The sequence below is a fragment of the Exophiala aquamarina genome, assembly GCF_000709125.1.
Source record: "Exophiala aquamarina CBS 119918 chromosome Unknown aczIA-supercont1.4, whole genome shotgun sequence".
Lineage (NCBI taxonomy): Eukaryota > Fungi > Ascomycota > Eurotiomycetes > Chaetothyriales > Herpotrichiellaceae > Exophiala > Exophiala aquamarina.
The window spans coordinates 883,242-905,202 of record NW_013550584.1 but is presented as its reverse complement, the minus strand read 5'-3'; the positions used below and the strand labels follow the sequence as shown (position 1 = coordinate 905,202).

General features: G+C 51.4%; 8 protein-coding genes across 8 annotated transcripts; 3 read left to right on the top strand and 5 right to left on the bottom strand.

Moving 5' to 3' along the window:
* Positions 1-507: 507 nt before the first annotated feature.
* Positions 508-3,984, bottom strand: A1O9_05444 (uncharacterized protein; the record flags this gene model as incomplete). The annotated part of the gene is made up of 3 exons (XM_013404663.1): positions 508-1,227; positions 1,292-1,984; positions 2,032-3,984. The coding sequence occupies 3 exons, from the start codon at positions 3,982-3,984 to the stop codon at positions 508-510; spliced, it is 3,366 nt and encodes a 1,121-aa protein (XP_013260117.1).
* A 1,963-nt stretch (positions 3,985-5,947) lies between these two features.
* Positions 5,948-6,672, top strand: A1O9_05443 (uncharacterized protein; the record flags this gene model as incomplete). The annotated part of the gene is made up of 2 exons (XM_013404662.1): positions 5,948-6,013; positions 6,085-6,672. The coding sequence occupies 2 exons, from the start codon at positions 5,948-5,950 to the stop codon at positions 6,670-6,672; spliced, it is 654 nt and encodes a 217-aa protein (XP_013260116.1).
* Positions 6,673-6,942: 270 nt separating this feature from the next.
* A1O9_05442 (DNA replication complex GINS protein psf3) lies at positions 6,943-7,781 on the bottom strand (the record flags this gene model as incomplete). The annotated part of the gene is made up of 4 exons (XM_013404661.1): positions 6,943-7,122; positions 7,201-7,390; positions 7,500-7,564; positions 7,671-7,781. 4 exons carry the CDS (start codon positions 7,779-7,781, stop codon positions 6,943-6,945), a joined length of 546 nt encoding a protein of 181 aa, XP_013260115.1.
* Positions 7,782-8,138: 357 nt separating this feature from the next.
* A1O9_05441 (uncharacterized protein) lies at positions 8,139-8,918 on the top strand (the record flags this gene model as incomplete). The annotated part of the gene is made up of 1 exon (XM_013404660.1): positions 8,139-8,918. The coding sequence occupies one exon, from the start codon at positions 8,139-8,141 to the stop codon at positions 8,916-8,918; it is 780 nt and encodes a 259-aa protein (XP_013260114.1).
* A 693-nt stretch (positions 8,919-9,611) lies between these two features.
* Positions 9,612-15,746, bottom strand: A1O9_05440 (uncharacterized protein; the record flags this gene model as incomplete). Its single annotated transcript, XM_013404659.1, has 2 exons — positions 9,612-15,400; positions 15,455-15,746. The coding sequence occupies 2 exons, from the start codon at positions 15,744-15,746 to the stop codon at positions 9,612-9,614; spliced, it is 6,081 nt and encodes a 2,026-aa protein (XP_013260113.1).
* An 843-nt stretch (positions 15,747-16,589) lies between these two features.
* Positions 16,590-17,288, top strand: A1O9_05439 (uncharacterized protein; the record flags this gene model as incomplete). Its single annotated transcript, XM_013404658.1, has 1 exon — positions 16,590-17,288. The coding sequence occupies one exon, from the start codon at positions 16,590-16,592 to the stop codon at positions 17,286-17,288; it is 699 nt and encodes a 232-aa protein (XP_013260112.1).
* Positions 17,289-17,864: 576 nt separating this feature from the next.
* Positions 17,865-18,575, bottom strand: A1O9_05438 (uncharacterized protein; the record flags this gene model as incomplete). Its single annotated transcript, XM_013404657.1, has 1 exon — positions 17,865-18,575. One exon carries the CDS (start codon positions 18,573-18,575, stop codon positions 17,865-17,867), a length of 711 nt encoding a protein of 236 aa, XP_013260111.1.
* Positions 18,576-20,619: 2,044 nt separating this feature from the next.
* A1O9_05437 (3,4-dihydroxy-2-butanone 4-phosphate synthase) lies at positions 20,620-21,339 on the bottom strand (the record flags this gene model as incomplete). Its single annotated transcript, XM_013404656.1, has 1 exon — positions 20,620-21,339. The coding sequence occupies one exon, from the start codon at positions 21,337-21,339 to the stop codon at positions 20,620-20,622; it is 720 nt and encodes a 239-aa protein (XP_013260110.1).
* Positions 21,340-21,961: the final 622 nt, after the last annotated feature.

Here is a 21,961-nt window from a genome sequence, read left to right as displayed (position 1 = left end):
GCCCACAGCAGTGGCAAGTCGACCGTCACATACCGATACGTATGTACATATTCGCGTCGCTCCTGCCGCCCCGGAACCCTCAGTGCTTACCAAGACTCACCTAAGAAAATAACAAGAGTCTAGAACAGCCTGGTCGTCTCTCCTCCAGGCTCTGACACTCGAATGAGTAATAAAATAGAATTGAATGCATAGTAGTCCACTGTATATCGTTCGTACCGTACCAGTACCGTACCGCCGCTGTGAATGTGTGTTGATGATCATTGTCCTTTTGTTCCTCGGGTGGGGTATCACAAAAAACATGAGGTAATTGTACAGTGTTAGGATTCGTGTTCGTGTGTTGTTTGTTGTTTATGGGTTTTCTCTCTCTCCCCCTGCTTCGTGATGTGGTGGCGAGGCATTGCCACGGCTCCTGCCGTTCGACGAACACTCCGTAGTAGAAAGAGAACATGATCTCGAGCCACATCAATTACATGATTGAAGGGCTCCTTCGTCATCGACGTCCTCGAATCAACCTCGTGATCTCCTCTTCGAGTTCGCCGGCATCGCAATTTCCACCAACTGGTCACTATCGTCGTCGTCATCATGATCAGCTTGTCCGGCAAACTCTGATGCCTGCTCATCAGGATCATTCATCCCAAACGATCGTCCTAATTTCTCTTTCTCGAGAGGACTTAGCACCTCTTCGTCCGAACTGTTACTACTATCTTCGGTTGGGGCGACCATTTCTCCCATCTCCTCGTCATCGTCCACATCCAGTGGACGCCGCTCATGACTAGTTCTGGCCTCCAGGGGAGGATTTTCCGCGTCGATGTCCGAACCTGACCCTTCGGATGATGTGTCATCCAATGACCCATCGAAATCATCCGTGGATCGCCCCCGCTCAGGGCTTGCAGAAAACAGGCTCGTCAAACCACGACTGACGGAGAAGCTATGATGATCTCCAGTACTTTGGTTGGATGAGTTGGCATTGCTTCGTTTGCCAAACGTGGTTATGTCCTGTTCTTCTTCGTCCAATGAGAACGGGTCTCCAGAGTCCTGATCATCACTATTTCCCAGGGCAGCGAATGGGTCGTCTGCCTCGGTACCAAATTCGGATGCTGCCAGCTCATTTTCTGCATCTTGCTGCTTTCGTCTTGCTAAGCGATCCGCTAGTCTCCTGCGAGCACGTGATGGCTCGATGTTCAGCGGCGCTGGTGGAGGAGGTAGTAATGGTACTGGTTGATCAGACTGTTTTCCAAAACTTATTAGCCTAAAAAACAAAAAACCGTCGAAAGGCACTGCTTGCACTCACATTTTCTGATGCAAGACCAGTGTCTGCAGCTGAAAGCTGAGTGGCGGTCCTTGTGGTTTCCTCATCCTCTGCATCGTCCATATCCTCGTCTTCATCATCTGAAGAGCTTCCAAACCCACTGGAAAGTGAACCACCAGAATTATAACCGGCACTAGTGGCACTTCCATTGTTGGAGAGATCTATGCTGTCCAGACCATGCTGACCACCGCCTAGCCCAACGCCAGCTAAGCCACTTGAGCCGCCAAAGCCCTGACCAGCGCTTACAGCATTCAGGACAGCTTGTCTGGGACCAAGACCATTATCGGGTCTGAAGCCTCCTAGAATGGCATTGTCCCTTTCTCGGGTTTCGGCCAATGTTTTGGTAACGTATTCTTCCCAATCACGGGAATATATGTAATCCTGCACAACGGGAGAGAGTAATTCTCGGGGTTGTCGCTCACCAAATTTGACGACTTCTTCTGCAACCAAGGTGAGATGTCCCATGTACCCAAGACGCATGTTCTTGGATTGTTGGGCTTCGTCACTTCGTCTCTGGCCTTCAATGATCTCGTCAGTAATGCGGCCGGTCTCGAAGAGATCAAATGCCAAGAATCGATTGTGGCCACGATCCATAGGTCCATTAAACACCTGTTGGACAACATCATAGACAACATTATGCAAGAAATTATTCCAGGGGAAGCGGAAAAAGAAGCTCTGTGGAAGAATTAGTAGTAATTTCGAGTGAGGAAAAAAGAACTTACCAGTATCGTTGGGACCACCCTGTTTTCCACGAACATAATCTTGAGGTAGTCGCCAACAACTGGTGCTTCATCAGAATCATGAGCTCCCGGCTGTATTATTTCGGTCGTATCATCTTGTGTTGTCTGGAAGGATTCTCCTTCAGGTTGACCGGCTGGAGCCGCTGCAGAACTGTTATCCTTGGTGGTGCCCGGGCTCCGAGGCGGTTCAGGACTACTGGCCGTTGGAGTCTTGTTCGGGTCGGAAGCCTTGGCAAATAATGGTGCAGGCTTGTCGTGATTCACCATAGAGGGACTCGACTGATTGACCGAAGGCGGGCTGGATGATTCTGGTTCATTAGGAGGCGATGTCATGTCAGTATCTTCAGGACTGTCCAAGCTGAGGCGGCGAACTGTTTCGTCCAGATTCGCTGGTGGTGCCAAATGACTCTGAGGTTGCTGCGGGGATAGAGACTCATTGACGAGGTCTTGTTGTGAAGTGATGGCGCTGGTAGGTGCCTCCGAAGCTTCAGAAACTGCAACCTTCTCGAAACCATCCTCCTCGGCGTTATTAACTATCCGAAGCTCCTCTGTAGATGCCGATTCTGAAGGGCTGAACGCAGTCTCAAAGCGAGAAGAGCTGACAGAGATGTCCACAGTCGAATCTTCAGATTGCTTTGGAGATAGAAAGGCGCCTTGAGCTCGTAATCGTTCCCGCTCAACATCTCGTTCTCGAATAAATTCTTCGCTTCCTCTTTCATTGAGCAATCCCATGTTGCTGCAGTGCAGGAGTTCGGCCATGAGCTCGCAGGTCTTGAACCTGTCGAATCCCAGCGGTTCGATTTGAGTTCCCCAGGCAGATTTTAACTCTCCTCTTTCAACTACGCTGGTCTCCTCGCCTTTGGTCACCGTGTGTTTTGAGCTAAGAATAAGGCTCATGAAGTCAGGGACATGCTGAGCAAACAGCCTCAGGAGTGTTCCCAGATAAATTGGGTCGTGATTGGTTGGAGGAGAGTCTGGGCTATGGCCTTGGTCAGGGTCATAGTCTGAGTTATTCTTTCGAATCACCTCAATGACAATCCCGACACCGACCGTGAGTGGATTGCCACCTTGAAGCATGAAATCGATCAGCTGCTCGACGCATTGCTGTGAGACTAGCTGGCGAGTTAGGGAATTCGGGCCGATACAAGATTGCTCGTTTTGAGCCGCATTTGCCGATATGGTGATGATAGCTTTCAGAAAGTCGCCTGCGGAGGTTTGTGTGGAAGAGTTGCATTCTGGGGCCAAATTGGAGAGCAACTTCGCAATCAGATCCTGGCTATGCAACCAGTCAACAATTCCCATTCCACCATCTGACTTCTCGAGGCTGATGATTTTCAACAACAAATCCATCACCATCGGGCAATCCACGTGCTGTAGGATTGCGGGGATAATGTTGGGGAGCGACTTGAAAAATTCCAGCATGTCTTCCGTCTTCTTTTCCAACAGTGTTTCGTTGACTTTTGTAAAATAGCCAGCTTGGAGCGGATCCAATGGAGCCGGCCGGCGCAGGAAATCCCAGAATTCGGTCAAGTAAGGCGTGTTCGACATGAGAGACTCGGTGATGGACCAAGTCTCACACGAAAGGATCTCACAAGCGACAAATGCATATTTCAATCGTTTCTTCTCAGTCTTCTCCTGTTCCTCATCGAGTTCTCTCTTGGGTTCTTCCTCTCCATCGTCTACGGCAGGACCTTTGCCTTTCTCATCAATCTCAAGTCCATCGTTCTCGGATTGGGGTGCGGGTGCCACAACGTAGTGGAGGAGAGTGTGGAGGTTTGTTTCATCGCGAAGATATTCGATCAATTTTGTGTGGTGGGATTTGAGTTCTTGAATGAGGTCGGACTCTTCCAGCAAGTCTTCGAGCTTGACGTTAGGCTTGTCGAGTAAAGTGTCGATTGTAGATATGTTGGAGTAGCCTCCAAAACGCCAAAACATCTTTGTGCGAGATTTGGTCGAGCAACCCAAGTTAATGAGGCTGCGTCGGGAAGTTTAGTAATGGTACAGGCCCGGCGGGCGTTGAGAGGATAGAGGCAGGCCGTGAGGAGTCGTGACTAGTGAGACTGTGATTGAACAAGACATAGACGGGCTCCCGACCGCTGCAAGGATAATTTCTTTGTTAGTTTTGGTGGGTAGTGTGCAGTTCACGAAATCGAGATCGGCGGTAGGCGATAACGGGTAGTTTTGTCGGGGTTGACCACAACTCAGTGCGCCCCGCGATTAGACAAGGGGACACTCTCGCGATGTCAAACAGCGCGGGTTGCTCAGTTGAGAAGTATCAAGTGGTCGTTCGACAAACAGAGGAGGGATGGGCTCGGATGATAGGATGCGCAGAGCCAGAGCGAGAGATTGCAAGGCGATTGGGATCACTCACCAAGTTGGACAAAAGGAGTGACTGGAATCGAAGTCTCGAGGATGAGGAGGACAATGGCAGATCAGGATCAGGCAGCGATGATCTGAAGGTTAAGGGAGAAAACCGGAAGGTTTCGACAGGCGCGGTCTATTGTATGACGCCGTGATGATTGGAATTGTGAACAATGAAAAGAAGGTGTTGTTGGACGTGAGTGCTCGGTATACGCAGTATGTAGTACTGTATTCCTGACTAAGGAGTCAAGGCCCGACGGAGATGCGGACCAAGCAGACGCCTACGACCACGCCTACTCGTAGATGCGCCTAAGGGACCCTCGAGCCCCCATGCCCCCCATTTCCCACGCCCCGAACTTGCACCAGAGCCTGAACCGGAACCTGGACCTGAACTTGGCACACGGGCGATGCGCTGGCAAGTGGAGGACGCTGGCTCTGGCACGCGGTACAAGTACTCCCCAATCGACGAAGAAACCATAATCCCATGACATGCTGCGTGACATGTTTATAATTTAGGCAGACTGTGCAACTCAATTCACATATCATGAGGACTATTCCTGCACAGAGGACACGCACAAGAACAATGTTCTGCCTACTACATAGTATTGTCCTGCTCAGGAGTTCCATTGGCGTCCGTGGGCTCGACAGAGTACGAAGTACCTGGGTCCCTAGACCAACCTGCTTGCCAGCGGCCCAGGGCACATGGGGTGCGGCGCCGTAAACCGCCGCCCCTTTTCTTCTCCCCTACTACAGAGGACGGAAAGAGCAGGAGCAGCCCAAAGGCCCGTTCTCCGTATCTCATAGCCTAAGCTCAAAGGGTTCGGAGACACATTTTAGCGGCAAATCGGCCCATTTCCCAATTCCCATTTCCCTTTGCACATCATCTGCCACGCAGCCACGCGTTGCTTGCATTGCCGTGCGCTACTTGGCCCCAAACTCCCCATCTCCATCTCGTAAAAGGCCTGTCGTCATTCTCCCTCGCTTCAGAGCCCACATGGCTGTGGAGGACATGTGGGATACTATTTGTGAGCCAAGTCCATTCCCAAGACAACGCCATACCTCGAGCCACATATGAATCGAGGATGCCTGTGCTCCTTGATATTGTCTGTATTCCTACAGGCACGATTTATTGTTGAAATATTGTGCTCTGAAGGAATTTACTCTGTCCGCTGTGCACCGTTGAAGCACAGGTGTCATGTTCTGAACCCAGCCTGGGCACCGGAGGCGTCGCTGAAAAGTGGCCTGTCGTCGTTTGAAGCGAATTAAAGCTCCTCGTAGTTGGTATATATATGTGGTTGATAGAACTGTACAGGATCTGCTGTTCTCTGTTTGTGGGTGGCAAGGCTAGGCAAGGCTGTGGACTGCTCCGGAAAAACGTCGGAGCGATTATCGCGGGGATGACATCGCAGGTCGTCCGCAGACCACCTTCTTTTCCTGTTTTTGACTATTACAACAAATGGCCTTTCCTGACACACCACTCTTCGTTTTGAAATAGTGCGTGTGGTGACACGAGTTGATTCTCCCGCTGCTTTCAACCATGAATCGTCTTTTTGGCTCAAAGAGCACGGCGCCTAAGCCTACCCTAAACAGTGCCATTTCAAATGTAGGCGGCTCTCTCTTCAACACCCATACCTCGCTCGTTCTCTCTCTTTCGTGCGCTAACCCCACGTTCAGGTCGACACCAGAGTCGACTCAATCGACGTCAAACTGGCGAAAATCAATGCCGAACTCTCGACATACCAGACCAAACTTTCGAAAATGCGCGACGGGCCGGGTAAACAGGCCATCAAGCAGAAAGCCCTGAAGGTCCTCCAACGACGCAAGATGTACGAGTCCCAGCGCGACCAATTACAGCAGCAGTCTTGGAACATGGAGCAAGCCGGGATGATGCAGGACAACTTGAAGAATGTCATGACGACGGTGGATGCGATGAAGACAACCAACAAGGCCCTGAAGCAGCAGTACGGCAAGATCAACATCGACAAGATCGAGCAGATGCAGGACGAAATGGCGGATCTGATGGAGGTCGGAAATGAGATCAATGAGAGCATAAGTCGAGCATATGACGTCCCGGAAGATGTCGACGAAGCGGAACTAGATGCTGAGCTGGAGGCTCTCGGGGAAGATATGCTGTTTGAGCAAGAAATGGGCATGGGAGAGAGCGCGCCGGGGTTCTTGCAGGATGAAGTCGCACCGCCTCAATTTGTTGACGAGCCCCCTGAGCAGGCCAAGGTGAAGGAGGCGGCTGGTGGAATTGGCTAAGCAGAAGACGATAGCGCGAATCTCCTGGCTTGTTTGTGGTCTGTTTCCATTTCAGCGTTTAGCCTTGCCGAACACTCTTCCTTAAATACAGTATTCATCCAGACCCAGCATTAATTTTTACACGACATTTGTTATTCTAGAATGCACTCGCTCGTCCCATAGCCATGCGTAGCAAAAGGCTAACTTCATCAATATCCAAGCCTGGCCAATCCCCAACTCCCTGCTAAAGCATTATCGCGATTCATCGAAGCCATCACATTGGGGTCACTCTCAAGTATTCTTCTTCAAATCCTGCGTCCATACTCTCACGGCTTTAGAACCCTCATGAGCAGCCTTGAAGATCTGCCGCTCACTTTCGTCCAGGCCCCGCAGAAACTCCGCGCCTTCTCCCAACGCACCACGAGCGTGATGAGCGTGATCCGCGATCTCGGCCGCACGTTGTTTGAATGTCTGTCAGGAAGTTCAGCTCCTCGATCCTGAAAAGCGAGACCAATTGATGTAAGACGATGGTCGTTGGGCATAACATACATCAACCAGCGTATCCAGGACGTCTTGGTCCTCGAACAAGTCCATGATCCGGGCACCGAGCGCGTAGAAGTGTGGCGCTTGGACTCGTAGGTCTACCGATTTGGGATCTGCCTTGAGAGCATTGATGACGCGCTGTTGAAGTGGCTCTGGGAAATCTAACGACACCAGCGGAGTCGCTCCAGGTGTGTTTCTGTTGTTGAGTTGGAGAGGTTAGCCCGCAAAAGTTGACCCAAAGTTACACGTTACTACGGTGTGCATACGCTCTGCGCCGCATGAAACGGAGATGCTGGGTCACTCACCCGCTCGAAACCGCAAGCAGAATCCCCAACCACATGGGCAGATCGATCTTGGAGCCTGCTTTGATCTAGTAAATGCGAAGCACCCAAAGTCAGTCACCAATGGTCATCTCTCCACTGTACGACACCGCAATCGCGCCTTCATTCCCTCAATGTCAGACTAGACATGCTCACCGTCTGGCCTGCATTTCCATCAAGATAGCCCAACCCTGGCACATCGAGTTCAAATGTACACGGTAGTTTCTGCGAGTCTGTCAAGATCGCGTCCACGTCGTAGTATGACATTCTGTCAGGATAGTCAAAACCAATATGTAGGTATTCCGAATATGTTCTAAAGGGATAGGGTTTTTGAGTAGAGTCGAAGAATCAGTCAATTATCTGCGTCTGTGGCAAGATACTTGGAAGAGACCTTAAGATACAAAAATCACCAACCCGTGAACAACGTCGGCAGCAGACCAATGAAACGCGTCAACGAAAATAGGCTCCAAACAGACCTTTCCACTTCTAGTCACCTCCATCCATACCACCCTACGAAACACCTCTAATTCCGCAAACTACATCCCAAATTTCTATCGCTCGAGCATCCCCAATGCTTCCATCCTTCCAAGGTGAGAAGCCGTCGCTACGAATAGGTGATCCTAAATGCCACCCCAACCAACAGGTCCACCAACCACGGCCACGACCACGACCACGACCACCACAACGACATCAACATCAAAACCACCCGTAACACTCCCGCCGTCAACGCACCTGGACTCGGGAGCCTACGTCCGCGGCACGCACGCGATAACCCTAGGAGAAGATAACCTAATCCACGCACGCGCCCAACTGATCGCAATCCATGGCCCACTCATAGTCTCCGACCGATGCATCATCAGTGAGAAATGCATCATCGGCGGTCCTGTGCCTGTGCCGGCGCCTCCCTCGAGCACCACCACAGCTGACGCAAAAGCTAGCCCGTCACTCGGCCCCGCGACAACTCCCAAATCCACTGGAGACGATGACGACGACGAGGAAGAACCCGACCCAGTGAAAACGCTCCTCGGCAACTCCGTGTACATCCACGCGGGGGCTCACGTGCACGCGGGCGCGACGATCCAGGACGCCGTGATTCTGGAGCCGAACGTGAGTGTCCTCGCGGGCGTGACGGTTGGTGCGCATTCGAAGGTCTGCGCCGGGCTGACGGTTGAGCGCGACGTCGCTCCGTGGACGGTCGTGATGGGTAATGGCGATGTGCATCGACGTCGTGGCCGGGGGAAGAAGGCCCCTCGGCCCCGTGATGCCGAGGATGATGATGACGACGGCGGTCTCACTGCGCTAGTTGAGACTATGCGTCTGCAGGCCATGGATAAGGAGCGTGAGGGCACGGTCCTCATGTACCGCACTGCGCTCCGCGTGGCGACTCTGGCGAAGAAGAAATGAACTCTGATGAAGGGGAGATCAGTCTACTGGGTGTCTCTGCCAAAGTCTCCAGAGTTGTTGGTTCAGTGGATCAACACTCCAGTGTAAGCCGTGGCTTAGGTCGACGTGGCTTAGGTCGACGATGGATGGGCTTTCGAATCAGGGGACGCCATCCGAACTGCAATCAACGCATTGAATTGCCGGCGAGACTCAATTTCACCAATGTGGCAGACACTCTTACAGTGCCAGTCGTGTTGAAACTTCAGCTGTGCTCACTCCGTCACAGCCGCAGCAATGCCGCATCTTCTCAGCCAAGAGCTTGAACCTGACGATGGAGTCGCTTTACCTCATTTTGGGCACAGCATTGTGAACTGCCAGATACGAGAAAGAAGCGATGAGAAGCAGAGGACATCCTTTAGCGAATCGTGCTCGAGATCTGGGAAAGCTAGTGCTAGAAAATAGATATGGTGAGAGATCTCAGAATCCGAGTTGCTCTCTAGTAGAGCAAATCCTCATTCAATTGTCGTACTAGTACATGCACTAATCTACCATGATCCATTCCTGACTCAACGTTTCGGCCTTTGGATTGAGCCCCTTTTGTGTCCTGCGAGATTTGAAAAGACCTCCAACCAAGATATGTAGTACTCCTCGCCATGCAACGCTTCCTGCGCTCTCGAAAACCCACGACTTGACATAAGAAAAATTAACCCCTGCTCAAGCTGCCCCTGTCTCTCCGCGGAATCTTTTGCCTTGGTTGGCATCATCCCCTCCTCCATCATCCCGAGCTCTCTTATTCCCTCCTGGCGTAAATTGAGCGGCTTGAGGATTGAGATTCCCGCGACTAGGACTTCCTGGTCCATGTCCACCGCGAGTTGATTGCTGTGGGTTGCCGCCCGGACCGGCCTGAGCCCCCCCACGTCCCCCTCCACGAGGGGCACCGCCCCGTCCTCTAGGGATACCGCTGCCACCACGACCACGGAATGCTCCTCCTCGTGGTATGCCTGACTGCAGCTGTTGCAATGCATTTGGACCTTGAGTCTGTTGAAGTTGCTTTACGGGTTCAGCAGCGGGGACCTGTGGGGTGGGTTTATCATTAGCTGCTGTTGCGGTTACCTTGGTCTCCACGGCAGATTCTTCAGTTGCAGACTGTGCGGGTTGTATGGCTACATCTGCATTTGGCTTCGAGTCGGCCTGAGGATTTGGTTGCGATGTTGCAGAAGCCGCGAGTGCCGGCAAAGGATTCGAAGCAGGGACTGGTACAACGGCAGGAGTAGTTGCAGGTTTGGGCTGAGGAGCTGGTGGCTTCGCATCTTTAGCGATTTCCCACACTTCGCTGACCGGTTTAGTGGGCGTCTCTTCGGCGGCCTTCTTCACAACTTCAACCTTGGCATTGGCTAATTGCGCGCTCCTCTGCGCCATGTTGAGCTTGACTGCACCACGTTTCTCCCAAAGTAGTTCGGCATTCTTGATTTGCTCTGCGATTTTCTTTGATGAGTCTTCGTCGAATTGAAGCTTTTGCGAGGTAAGCTCCTCTTGGTGCTTAATGATCAGAGATTGCTTTTCGCGAGCGAGTGAATCTTCATGTTGTTGGATGAGGTTTTCTTTTTCTTGATTGAATTTGGTCTCTTCCTCCTGAATGATCGCTTCTCTCTGAGCTTGGAGTTTCTGCTCGAGCTCTTCGCCGTGCTCAGGAACTGGATGTTCACTTTGGGCTTTTGTCGTCTCCTCGAACTTTTTCTGTAAGGTTTGCCTCTCCTGCTCCACTCGTTTCAAGATGGTATTGCTTACAAGCTCCTTTAGTATCTGGTTGGACTTGGCCAGATACACAAGCTGCGGTTTGGTGACTGCCGCACTTAATGCTTCATTCGAAAGAGATTCAACGTTCACTGCAGAAGGAGTCGATTCGGTATTATCATCGGTCGGCCTTTGTGGTTCGGGTACTGCATATTGCGACGTCTCATTCGTAGGCGAATGCGATTCAGGTGCCGTAGGGGTGGTTTGAGACCTAGTAGATTCAAGCTCTTGCTGATGCTGAGCCGTAAGTCTGGCTGCCAACTCTTCCAGAGCAGTGGCTTTGGTTTGCTGGGCTTCTTGCTTCACCTCCTTCAGGCGCCCGTTAAGCACTTTTTCCATTGCGGCGACACGGTGTTTGAATTTCTCCTCCTGTGTGGATTGAAGGTCTTCGACTTCCTTCTCTTTTGCGGCCAGAGCAGTTTGAAGCTCGCTGACCTTTGCCTCCAGCTCAGCAATGCGGTCGCCACTGACTGATGCTTCAACGGAGGGCTTCCCGTGGTCACCATTGATTTCAGTTTGAGGGGCTGCGGCGGCTTCTGTCTGAGAGGTTTCCAGTTGTTCTTTCGTAGAATCAAGCTCAGTCTGAAGGGCTTCCTTTTCACCCAATGCCGTGTCAAGTTGAGCCTTCACTTCATTCAAGGCAGCCTTATTCTTTTGAACGACTTCCTTGAACTGGGTACTTAGTCGCGATCTGAGGTCGGCGTTGGATTCTTTAATTGCTGCCTGCTGTCCGTCAATTTGTGCCTGCAGTTCAGCTCTGGCTTGATCCCGTTCTGCTGCTGCATCACTCAGCTCACTACGAGCCTGGTCGCGTTCAGATTCCAGAGAAGCCAAGTTCTCCTTCAAAGCTTCCAGCTCTGCAGGATCAACGCGATCATACTTTGATAGAATATTTTGAGTTCGTTGTTGCCAATGATCTCGATCCTCTTGGCTCAATTTCAACTCGCCCTCTCGCAATTCGACCAAACTCTCCAATTCCGCTACACGAGCATTCAATGTCTGTAGCTCTCCTTCAAGCTCCTCAACTCTCTTCGATTTTTCTGAAAGACCCTGGGCTGCTTGCTTTGCCTCAGCACGCAGAGTGACACTGCTTTCCCTGAAAAGATTGAGTTCGTTCAAAGTTTCCATCAATTTATTATGACTCAAAGCATTCCGTTCTGCATCAGCTTCGGCACGGCGCTGTTGATCGAGCTTGAGCCGGGTTTCATCGAGCTGCGACTGTGCAAAGTCAAGCTGCTGTCTCAATCTCTTGGCTTCCTGCGTGGACAGCTGGTACTGCACGTCCACGATGTCTTTTTCGCGACGGAGATAGGTGATGACCTCTTGTAGTTTATCCAATTCGGCAGTCGTCTGCACAGGAGGCTCGCCAGTTTGTCCCTCGCTTAAGGCGGCACGGTCACGTTGAAGCGCCGTGATCTGCTGAGTCACACTCTCAAGTTGGCCATGCAGAAGGTTGTTCTGTTGCGATACCTCGTCCCGTCGCTTCTTCAGATCGGCTATTTCTCGCTCGAACCGGTCCTTCATTTCATCCCAGCTGCTAGATTTCTGCTCCAGATTTGCTCTTGATGTCTCAGCTTGAGTCTTCAAATCAACCATTTGCAATCGCAATTGATTGGCATCGTCACGGATGCTTTGCAAAGTCTTGGCTGCTTCGCCGTGCTTGACGAGTTCACTTTCGTAGTTTTGTTGAGCTTCGGTCGCAATTTGTGCCTGTATCTTAGAGGCTTCGAGGTTGAATTGGGCCTGCTCGGCACTTTTCTGTGCTTCCTCTTTCAGGCGTTCAATCTCGGCATTGAAACGAGATCTCTGATCATCTAGTCTTCGGTCAGCTTCTGCCTGCTCGTCACGAAGACGTGAGAGCTCTGAGTTTGTCGTATTGAGTTCAGCCGAAATATCCTCAATGCGTTGCTCAAGATCCTTGATCTTGGAGTCTTTCTCGGCAAGAGCTGCTTCAGTCTCCTCGCGGTATTGTTCATTTGTTTCACTGAGCTCTTGTAGTCGTTCTTCACTAGATTGGCTGATGTTCTTGTAAACCTCGACCTGTTCATTGGCTCTTTCAAGCTCTGACACTTTGAGCTCGAGATCACGTTTGAGCTCTGAAATCTCAACCTCCAACTCCTGTTCTCTGGTCAAGGAGGCTTGCTCAGTAGTGGCATCGCCCGCGGGTTCGGCAGGACGTGTGAGCACCTCAAGTCTTTCCTCTGCCGAGCGGAGCTCAACCGTCAATTCGTCCACCCTTGCTTGAAGGTGTTCTCTAGCGGTCTTCGCTGATGCCAATTCCTCCTTTGTGGAGCTTAGACTTGTAACTAGATCATCGATTCGCTTCTGACTCTGATCGTGCTCGTACTCACGTCGGAGTGATAATTTTTTGCCCTCCTCTAACTCGTCGTTAAGTTTCCTCTTGACGGATTGGAGCTCTGACTCTAGACTTTCTGTCTGCGATTGCAGTCTGCGTCGGCTCTCAGCGTCAGTCTGTTCACGTTCATTGATCATGGTCTGAAGACTAGCATTCAACGAGTCCAGGCGACTGCGTTCATTGCGGAGAGATTCATTATCCTCAATGAGTCTTCTCTCAACACTCTTCCAGAGATCTTTCTCTGCCTTCAAATTTGCCGAGTCGCGGCGTAAGCTATCGAGGAGGCCACGGGCTTCAACCAGCTCCTCCGCAACCTGTTGGGTTTTGAGCTCTTGTTTAGTGGCATTCTCCATAGCAGTCCATGATCGCTTCTGAATCTCGCCGTTTTCGGCCTTGAGTGAATTGTAGTTCAATTGGAGCATCTCGTAGCGTTGATTTGCCGCTGTGAGTTGACCGACCGTTCGACTGATGTCGGTCTGCAATTGAGAGTTCTTCCGACTGAGTTCGTCAACTTGAGCTTTGAGCGAGGTGCGATCCGTCAAAGACTCCTGTCTGAAAGAATCAAAGTGATGCTGCACGTCCTTAAGCAGTTTGGCGTAATCAGACTCGCCAGAGACAGAAGCAGGTGACTCGGCCGGAGGGATAGGAAGAGATTTGGAGAAATCATTTGGTTGAACGCCCCCAGGAAACTGTCCCCGTCTGGTCAGCATGTTACGGAGCATGTCACGCTCCTTTGCAAAACTCTTGCTTTGTGCCATTTGCGATTTGAGCTCATCTTTATAACTGGCAATACTTTGACGAGCATTCTCCAGCTCTTGTTGCAAGGCATGATTTTGTTGTTCCTTTTCTTTGGCTTCATTACTTTCGAGTTCCGTGACTAGATTGCGGATGGTCTTTAATTGGTCCTCATTCTGACGTTGGAGCTCAGCGATATTCTTGAAGGCGATGAGTCGTTGATTGATGACCTGCTGCGTCTCAGAAAGATTTGCCATATCTTCTGTCATTGCTTGATTGGCTTGCATCTCAAGTTGGTCGAAATCCTCTCGGGTCATACCACCACCATGCTCCTTGACGTGTTGCTCGATGAGCAAGAAGCGAATCTGAGTCCCTAGATCACGAAGCTGCTGAGCGAGAACTTGAGTTTCCTTCGATTTGCTTTCAAATTGGCCTTGAACGGTTCTCAACTCCTTTGCGGCGCGGTCGCGAGCGCTGTTTGCCTGTTCAACGATGTTTGACATTTCCACAACCTCGCTCTGTAAACGGTCATGATCCATTCGCAACTCCTCGATCTCGGGTTTGTTGTTCTCAAGCTCCTCAACCATGGCGTCCAAATTCGAACGAAGTTGTTCATTCGCACGTTTCTCGGAGACCAATTCACCTTCGAGTTTCTTGTATTCGCTAAACAGTTGAGTCATCGTCATCTGAGCCTTGGGTCTCGAGATGGTGCTAGGCGAGAAGATGCCACCAGGAGTGCCTGGTCGTAATGGCGTGGAGAAGCCGGTCCCGTTAATAGGGCGTAGTGGAGTGCTTGGTCGAGCTCGGGTTTCCTCGAGCTCAGTCCTCAATTGTTCCAAGGCGTTCTCAAGCTCAGCTACGCGTTCTTCTGCGGCCAGTTTATCGACATGCTCAGTCTCACTTTCCGCACGGAGTGCACCGATTTCATCTGCGGCATCGGCACGAGCTTCGTCGAGCGCAACCGATAGCTCTTGGACTCGTTCTCTAGCCGTCTCGGCTGTGGCTTGCTGCAAATCTGCAAGACGCTTGGTGGCATCCACTTCTCTCCTCAAGGCATCTTCAGATGACATGTGCTCCTCTTGGATTTTCTGCTTCTCCTCCAATAGATTCTCGAACTTGGATGTCTGGTCTTCGAGTCGGTTCTTCAGGGAAGTCTCTAATCGTCTTAGGGTCTCGATTTCAGAAATATATTGCTCGTTGGATCTAGACAACTCTGAAATACGAGCGTTTTTCTCCTTCCTGAACGTGGTGTGTTCTTCGCCCTTGATCTTGCGTTCATTCTCGAGCCATTCATTGTTCTTTTTGAGCATTTCGACCTCCTGCTGAAGACTCTGCTCTTTGAACTTGGCAGAAGCCACACTAGAGTTTGCAGTCTGGACCAATTGTTCGAGAGTAGTGATCTGTTTACGTAACTCGACACCTTTCTGATGCTGAGCAGAAAGCTCTTGGGACAGATTTTCATATGAGCTTGTCTTTGACTCGAGAAGACCAAGAGTGTCACGGTTGGCTGATTCGAGGGAGGCGATACGAGCTTTCAAGGTATTGGTTTCTGAGGTCTCATTGGCGGCTGCGGAGCGATACTGCTCCAGCTCCGTTTCCAGTCGCGATCGGGCATTTTCTACACTCTATGTTAGGAACACACCGCACATGTTGAACGAACGGCTGATCTTACCAGATGTCTGTAGTTCGACGCGTAGTTTTGACGACTCGGCGAGGGCCTTGTCTCTTGAATTCTGTAAGACTTTCGTTTTGGATTCATTTGTCCTCACAACAGTTTCGAGCTCGACTTCAAGCTTGACCTTTTGCGACTTGCTTTGTTCAAATTCTTTGGCTTTGGCCTCGATGCTGTTCAAGAGTGACTGGACCAGGTCGGTCGTGGGATTGTCGAGCAATGAAGTGAGCGAGGCTTCAGGAACCGTAGTGAACGCGGAGATGACACGGATGTCAACCGCAGGGGCAGCCATGGCTGATGTTTGGGGAGGGTGGGAAGGTGCGGACTTGATTCAAGACAAAAGCGACACCAAAGGCCAAGGATTGGAAGACTGGCGCGCTCAGAACGAGATGCGCCAGCGACGGGAAATGGAGAACTTGTCATACAAGCTCACCATGGCGCATGATACACCAGCGGGAGAAGTGTAGGTGGCAGTGTTGAAAGGAATGTGAGCATCTACTTGAGGTTGCTGGTGGAAGGAGCTGCCAAACAGAGACAATTGCGATTGCGGGCAATAGCGACCATGACAGCAAGGACGTGACTTGCCTCCTTCCTGAGTCCTTTGGTGCTGCAGGCTGCAGGCAGTTCTTCGGCTCAGCGCCAAGCATTTCCTTGGCGCCCGTTGGACGCTGGATGCAGCCTTGCACGTCTGACTGCGAGTACTATCTAGCACTGTCATCTTCCTCAAGGCTTTATCTTCCCTTCTTGCTCCACTCCCTTACTATCCGTCTTTCTTTGTCTTGCTTCACGTTCTCGGCTAGCCGCCGTCTTGCTACTGTAGCAGCAGACCCTCCTTGACAAGACTCGGTTCTGTAGTCAAGAATCCCTTCTCTTCGCGCCATGATCTGATCTTCCCCTCCGTTTGCGGAAGAGATCCTTTCACTAGGCACTCTCAACCCTCGTCCCCTAAACACCCCTTGCTGTAGTGCAAGACAAGAGATTTCTGCTGTCGGAGTATGACCAGTCATGTTTTCTACAGGCTTCAGCGATGATGTTGACCTTGACGTGCAGGAGAGAACCGTTCTGTGGCAAGCACGCCCTCACATTTAGCCTGCATTCAGCCATTCATCCACCACCTTAGACTTCCTGCGACAACATGTCTGGGATGTACGGCCAGGGCCTCTCTGCGGCAGGGAGCGACGCCCGTACAAATGTCGTCTACGCCACAGATCGCCTGAAGGAGAAATTCCCGGCGTCAATCCCATCCCAAGAGCTGATTGCCTTCGTCCTGCCCGCGCACAAACGAAACGACGAGCAAGCCGTCAAACTCCTCAAAACTCTACTAAACGTCAATCCGAAAGTCATCTACGATGCCGTCACCGACAGCTACACCTTCAAACCACTGCACAACATCTCGTCCGCAGACGATCTCCTACGGTACCTCCAAGCCCAAGAGACAGCAATGGGGATTCAGGTGCGAGAATTGAAAGACGGCTGGCCCAACGTGGAAGAAACCATCGACAAGCTGGAGGCAGAACACAAACTGCTGGTCACGAGGAACAAGAAGGACAACCACCCACGCATGGTGTGGGCGGACGACCCGACGTTGATTGCGCCGCTAGATCAAGATTTCAAAGACATCTGGGCCCAGATCCAACTGCCGACCGTCGAGGATACCATTCTTCAATTGACCAAGATGAACTACAAGTCGACAGGCGCACCGGCCAGCCAGGACTTGGGACCCAAGGTAGAGAAGAAAAAGAAGAAGGTTCGTCGAGGTGTTAAAGTAACGAACGTGCATATGCAGGGACTGTTCAGGGACTACTCCAACCAGAGGCCCCAGGGAGGGAAATGATGATCGCTTCCTACGTTGCTTGAAAGAATCCGAGGAGGATGCTTTGCATTGGTTATTCAATGGCTCGAGCACGGCACATCTGATATCAAGGATCGGAGACCACCAGCGTTAATGGAACGAGATGTAGTATTGTAACATCATCAATTGGACCATGCATACATTAGGTCCATCAGTCCAACCAACCCAAAAGAACACGATACCCACGACACCAAATATTTAAGAAAAGCAAATGTATGTAAAAAGAGAACAAGGGAGGGTATCCTAAATGAAGCATCCCTTCATAATCCATAGAGAAATCACATTCTGAGGAGCTCAGAAAACCCGAGGACTGGCTTGCGTGCTCGATCGTCCCTTGCTGCTCCTTGCTGCTGATACTGATATTATATTTGCATTTCCACTCCCTGGGAATCCATACGGTTTCTCATCCTGACATAGCGATCTCAACCATATATGCGTGGAGGCCTAACACTTCAATTCCACTTGTAGAAGACATGATCATGCCCTCTCAGGGGGCCCAATGAAGAAACGCCTTTTGAATATCCTTTGCATCATAGCAGGTTGGCGAATCGTTGCTCATTACGACTTCAGATTCGGGTGAAGGTTGACATTATCCAAATGCTCTTCCCTGAACCGAGAGACACTACGACTTCGAGTACCGTTCATGCTGCGGTTGTCGACGCTTAAGGCTCTGGCTCTACTATCGGATTCCCTCGTTGCAGATCGGCCTCTCTCGGGTTCTCCCCGTGGGGCGTTATAGTAGCTGGCCGCTTCACCACCCGCGGGGGGCACTGCTGGGCCAGAAGCGGCGGCCTCTTCATAGCGAGGAGGTGGGGCGTCGACGTTGGCAATGCTTGCTGGGCGAGTGATGTTCGAGGTCGTGAATCCAAAGCCGTCCTGCGTGCTCCCTACACCAACGTGATCTGCATCCCACGCTACTCCGCCTGGAACGGCGGCGTTACCTAGTAAGCTTTGATTCTGGTCCTGCGTGTTTTGGTAGCCGGCTGGTTTGTTGGAGTACGGAGATGGGATGAGGTTGGGACCAGACGATGCGCCCGGGCGGTTGTGGAGCGGTACAGAGACGCCGCCAGTGCGACGACGTGCTTTCCGCCGACGCATAATACGCACCGCCATTATACAGGCGATTACGACAATGACGACAACGACACCAATGGCGATGCCGCCGATGGCTGTTCTCGAAATCCCGTCCCCGTTGTCACGGTCGTCGAATCCATCGCTGCCAGGGCCAAATTGGCGCGGGAGTAGTAGATGAGATGATGACGGCGCCATCGACTTAGTATTAGTGAATTGAGACGAAGATGGGCTTTTGTTTGTTTTTGGTACGGAGAATGCCACGCCTGGGGTGGGTGAGGTAAACTCCCTGGAGTAACCCCTGTGGCCTGAAGGTTGGTGTTGACAAGAATATGGAACGTGATAATCCAAGATATCAGGTATGGCGCTTTTCCTTTATGCCGGCAGTGAAGTTAACGAGTGAGTTGCTTGTCAAGATGGGGTGGTGCAAGGTCGAGCAAACGAGGGCGGACCAGTATGGATGCAAATATCCGAAATAAGCAATCAACGAGAGGAACAGCTGGAACAAGAGTGTTAAGTTGGTATTTAGTTAACGATTCTCAGAGCAACGGAATTCAAGAGAAGGGGACGAGAGAAGTACGTCCAGGTTTGATTCATAAGGATGGAGCGAAGGATGGATGTCAAGACGCAAGACTCAAGAGGTCGCCAAATCCCAAGAGTACTGAGTAGCAGGAGTCAAGAAGGCAAGACCCGTAGACGCTGACACCCTCGTACCTGCCTCGTCCTTCCTCGTCCCTGGCCCGTTTAGTACTAATTAAATGGCAGGAGAACTAAGTCCCAACTAGGTTAGTGGTTAGCTTACAGCCACGTTCTAGCGAACGCAGGTCTCTCTGTGCCCGGCTCTCACAGCCCGGGTCCACGACAAGAGCGGCTCAAAATTACTGATTAACGATGACAGTGACAACATTGGGACCACAAGGCATTCCAGCACCCGGGCACATACGCTGCACACTGGGGACTGCGAGTCTGTGACGGGGTACCGCAATCCTTGGGAAGCGGTGTTCAGGCTGAGCGACGGAACTCTGGGGGCTGAAGTCAACGAGGATGAAAAGCGTCAGGATTCGGATAGGACTATTACTTATTAGTCACACTTTCAGAAGGGGGCCTTGCTTTCGTATCCTCGTTCTCGGCTGGGCATGCGTCTCGCAATACCTCTCTTTGGCCCATAGGGAATGCGATTGACTTTAAGGCATGCCACGGAAGCTGTCCATGGAAGCGGCTTTAATGCACACTCTTGCTGGGCCATATCAAAGATCTGTCATCAGGCGCAGGTCTGTCCACACAGCATTTCAGCAGCTACGTTTGTGCCGAGTACAGCGTTAATACACCTTTGTCCCTTCGTCTTTGACGCCCGTGTCAAATACGAAAGAGCTGTATTTCTCCTACTTGGCAGGCAGGCTCATTGCCGAACACGAGCCCAACATGATTGGCTGGCCGAGGATGGAAATTACTTTGGCCGACTGCGCCATGTTGAGGCGCAAGCGACCTTTGGAGCTTTGGAGACTCTCCTCTGGATACAAGACAAGTCCTCACGGAGGACCACACCGGCACCTGGGGAATGCTTAGACTCTTTGGAACTCCGCACGTATTACATACCCGGTGTGGAACCATCAGACGAGATTACATGACGAGTCTGGAGTGGCGCTCCTTTATCCTTCCAAGACATCCAAACTAGACTACGAGGAGTCGTTCCCCTGATACGACGGTTCTCAATGCCAATGCCAATCGAGCTAGACACATTCCCGAATCAGGCGTCAATCCGCGATATGAGCTTCTGTGCGGTATCAACAAGGCTGTCGCAAATGCACGTCTTTGTGAAGGCCCTTGCACAATAGTGCTGAGGTGAGATAGTGATAACCATATCCAAAGCTCCACTTGTCAGCGACTGGCTCGGCTACCGGATAGATATGGTGGTAGTGACCCCCATGCTCCAAAGACCTGGGGCTTCGCAGATTTCAGCCTTTTATATTCCAGTCGGCCCTGTCACCAGTCATGGGAGTGGAAGGTGTAACCAAGAGCAGAAGGGTTCAATTGAGTAACAGCGAATCGCGACGGGTAGAGAGGGCACGGTGATGGAGCACGCACGTCCATCAAGTCTAATTTCAACTCGAACGTGAACTTCAATTTCCAAAACTGGTCTTCACTGCGAGTTCGTATGAGTCCTTTCAAGTCATGTTCAAATCTGCGTTATCCCTTTCCCCTCCAAATCCATCTTCGTCAAATGAGGGTTGACATACATTGATCAATGGTGGTGGCCATTAACACCATTGCTCAACTTCTTACCTTCAGCGTTGGCGACATAATCAACCAAATCTTCAATCGTGCAAGTCTTGAGGCCCCATTTCTTCCCAAACGCCAAACAAGCATCTCGTCTCATCATGCCCGGCTCACGCATCGCCGTCTCGCCAGGGACCACTTCTCCATCCTCGATCATTTCGCAGATGACTCCCACTGGTGCCTTCCCTGCTAGTCGACAGAATTCGACAGCCGCTTCCGTATGGCCGGTGCGTTCAAGAACACCACCGTCTCTGGCCCTGAGGGGGAACACATGTCCAGGTCGTCGGAAACTGGCGGCCGTGGCTTTGTTGCTAGCCAGAGTTCGACAGGTCAATGCTCGATCATGAGCTGAGATCCCTGTGGACACGGACTCATCGTCTGCATCGATCGACACGGTATATGCGGTACGGTTGGGGTCCGCATTATCAACGACCATCTGAGGCAATTCCAGCTCGGCCGCAATCTTGGAAGTAACGGGTGCACAAATCAGACCGCTGGTGTACCTGACCATGAATGCCATCTTCTCGGTGGTAAGATCCTCGGCGGCGATGATCAGATCGCCCTCGTTCTCACGGTTCTGGTCATCCAACACAACAATGAACTCTCCACGTCCGAAAGCCTCGATCGTCGATTCAATGGAGTCAAACTCCTTTGGCTTGGGGCTGCTGCTGGTAGGAATGAGCATGGTCGCGACCTCGGGTAAGATACTTTGGCTCGTGTTCCTGGAGATGATGATTGGTTGACTCGGAGGCTCGCCTCTTCGCCGCTTCGAACTTTCGGGCCCTAGACTCTCCGACTCTTTGACGTCTACCAGTCCCGCAAAATGCCGGCGCTGTCGGAAGAAGATCAATATTGCCTTCCTCGAAATGATATTCAGGATAGATCCTGCCCAATGCAATTAAGTGGTGGTATAACAACAGACACTGTACAATGATTCACAAATGCGGTGGTGCACACAGGAACACCAAATGCCGAAGCCTTTGCGCGTCTCCGGTTCCGCCTGAGAGAAGCGTTCTCTCTTTGGGCTGTTTAGACGAACCCCGCAAAAAGTCCAAGAACAAAGTAGGGTGAGGTAAATAACGGGCAAGTGGTAGAACTCCAACCTTCGGATTCTCCTCTTCTTTTCTTTCTCTCTTTTTCAAAACTTGACACAATGTTAGAATCGGATTGGCAGGCCGATCTCCTGTAGATAGTTAGAATGGCGCAGTACTACTTGCGTAGTGAAATGCGAGAAATTGGGCAGGGACCTGGAGGGGATGATGTACGAGGGGGAGAAGAAAAGGAAGAGAGGAAGAGAAGCAGACGGA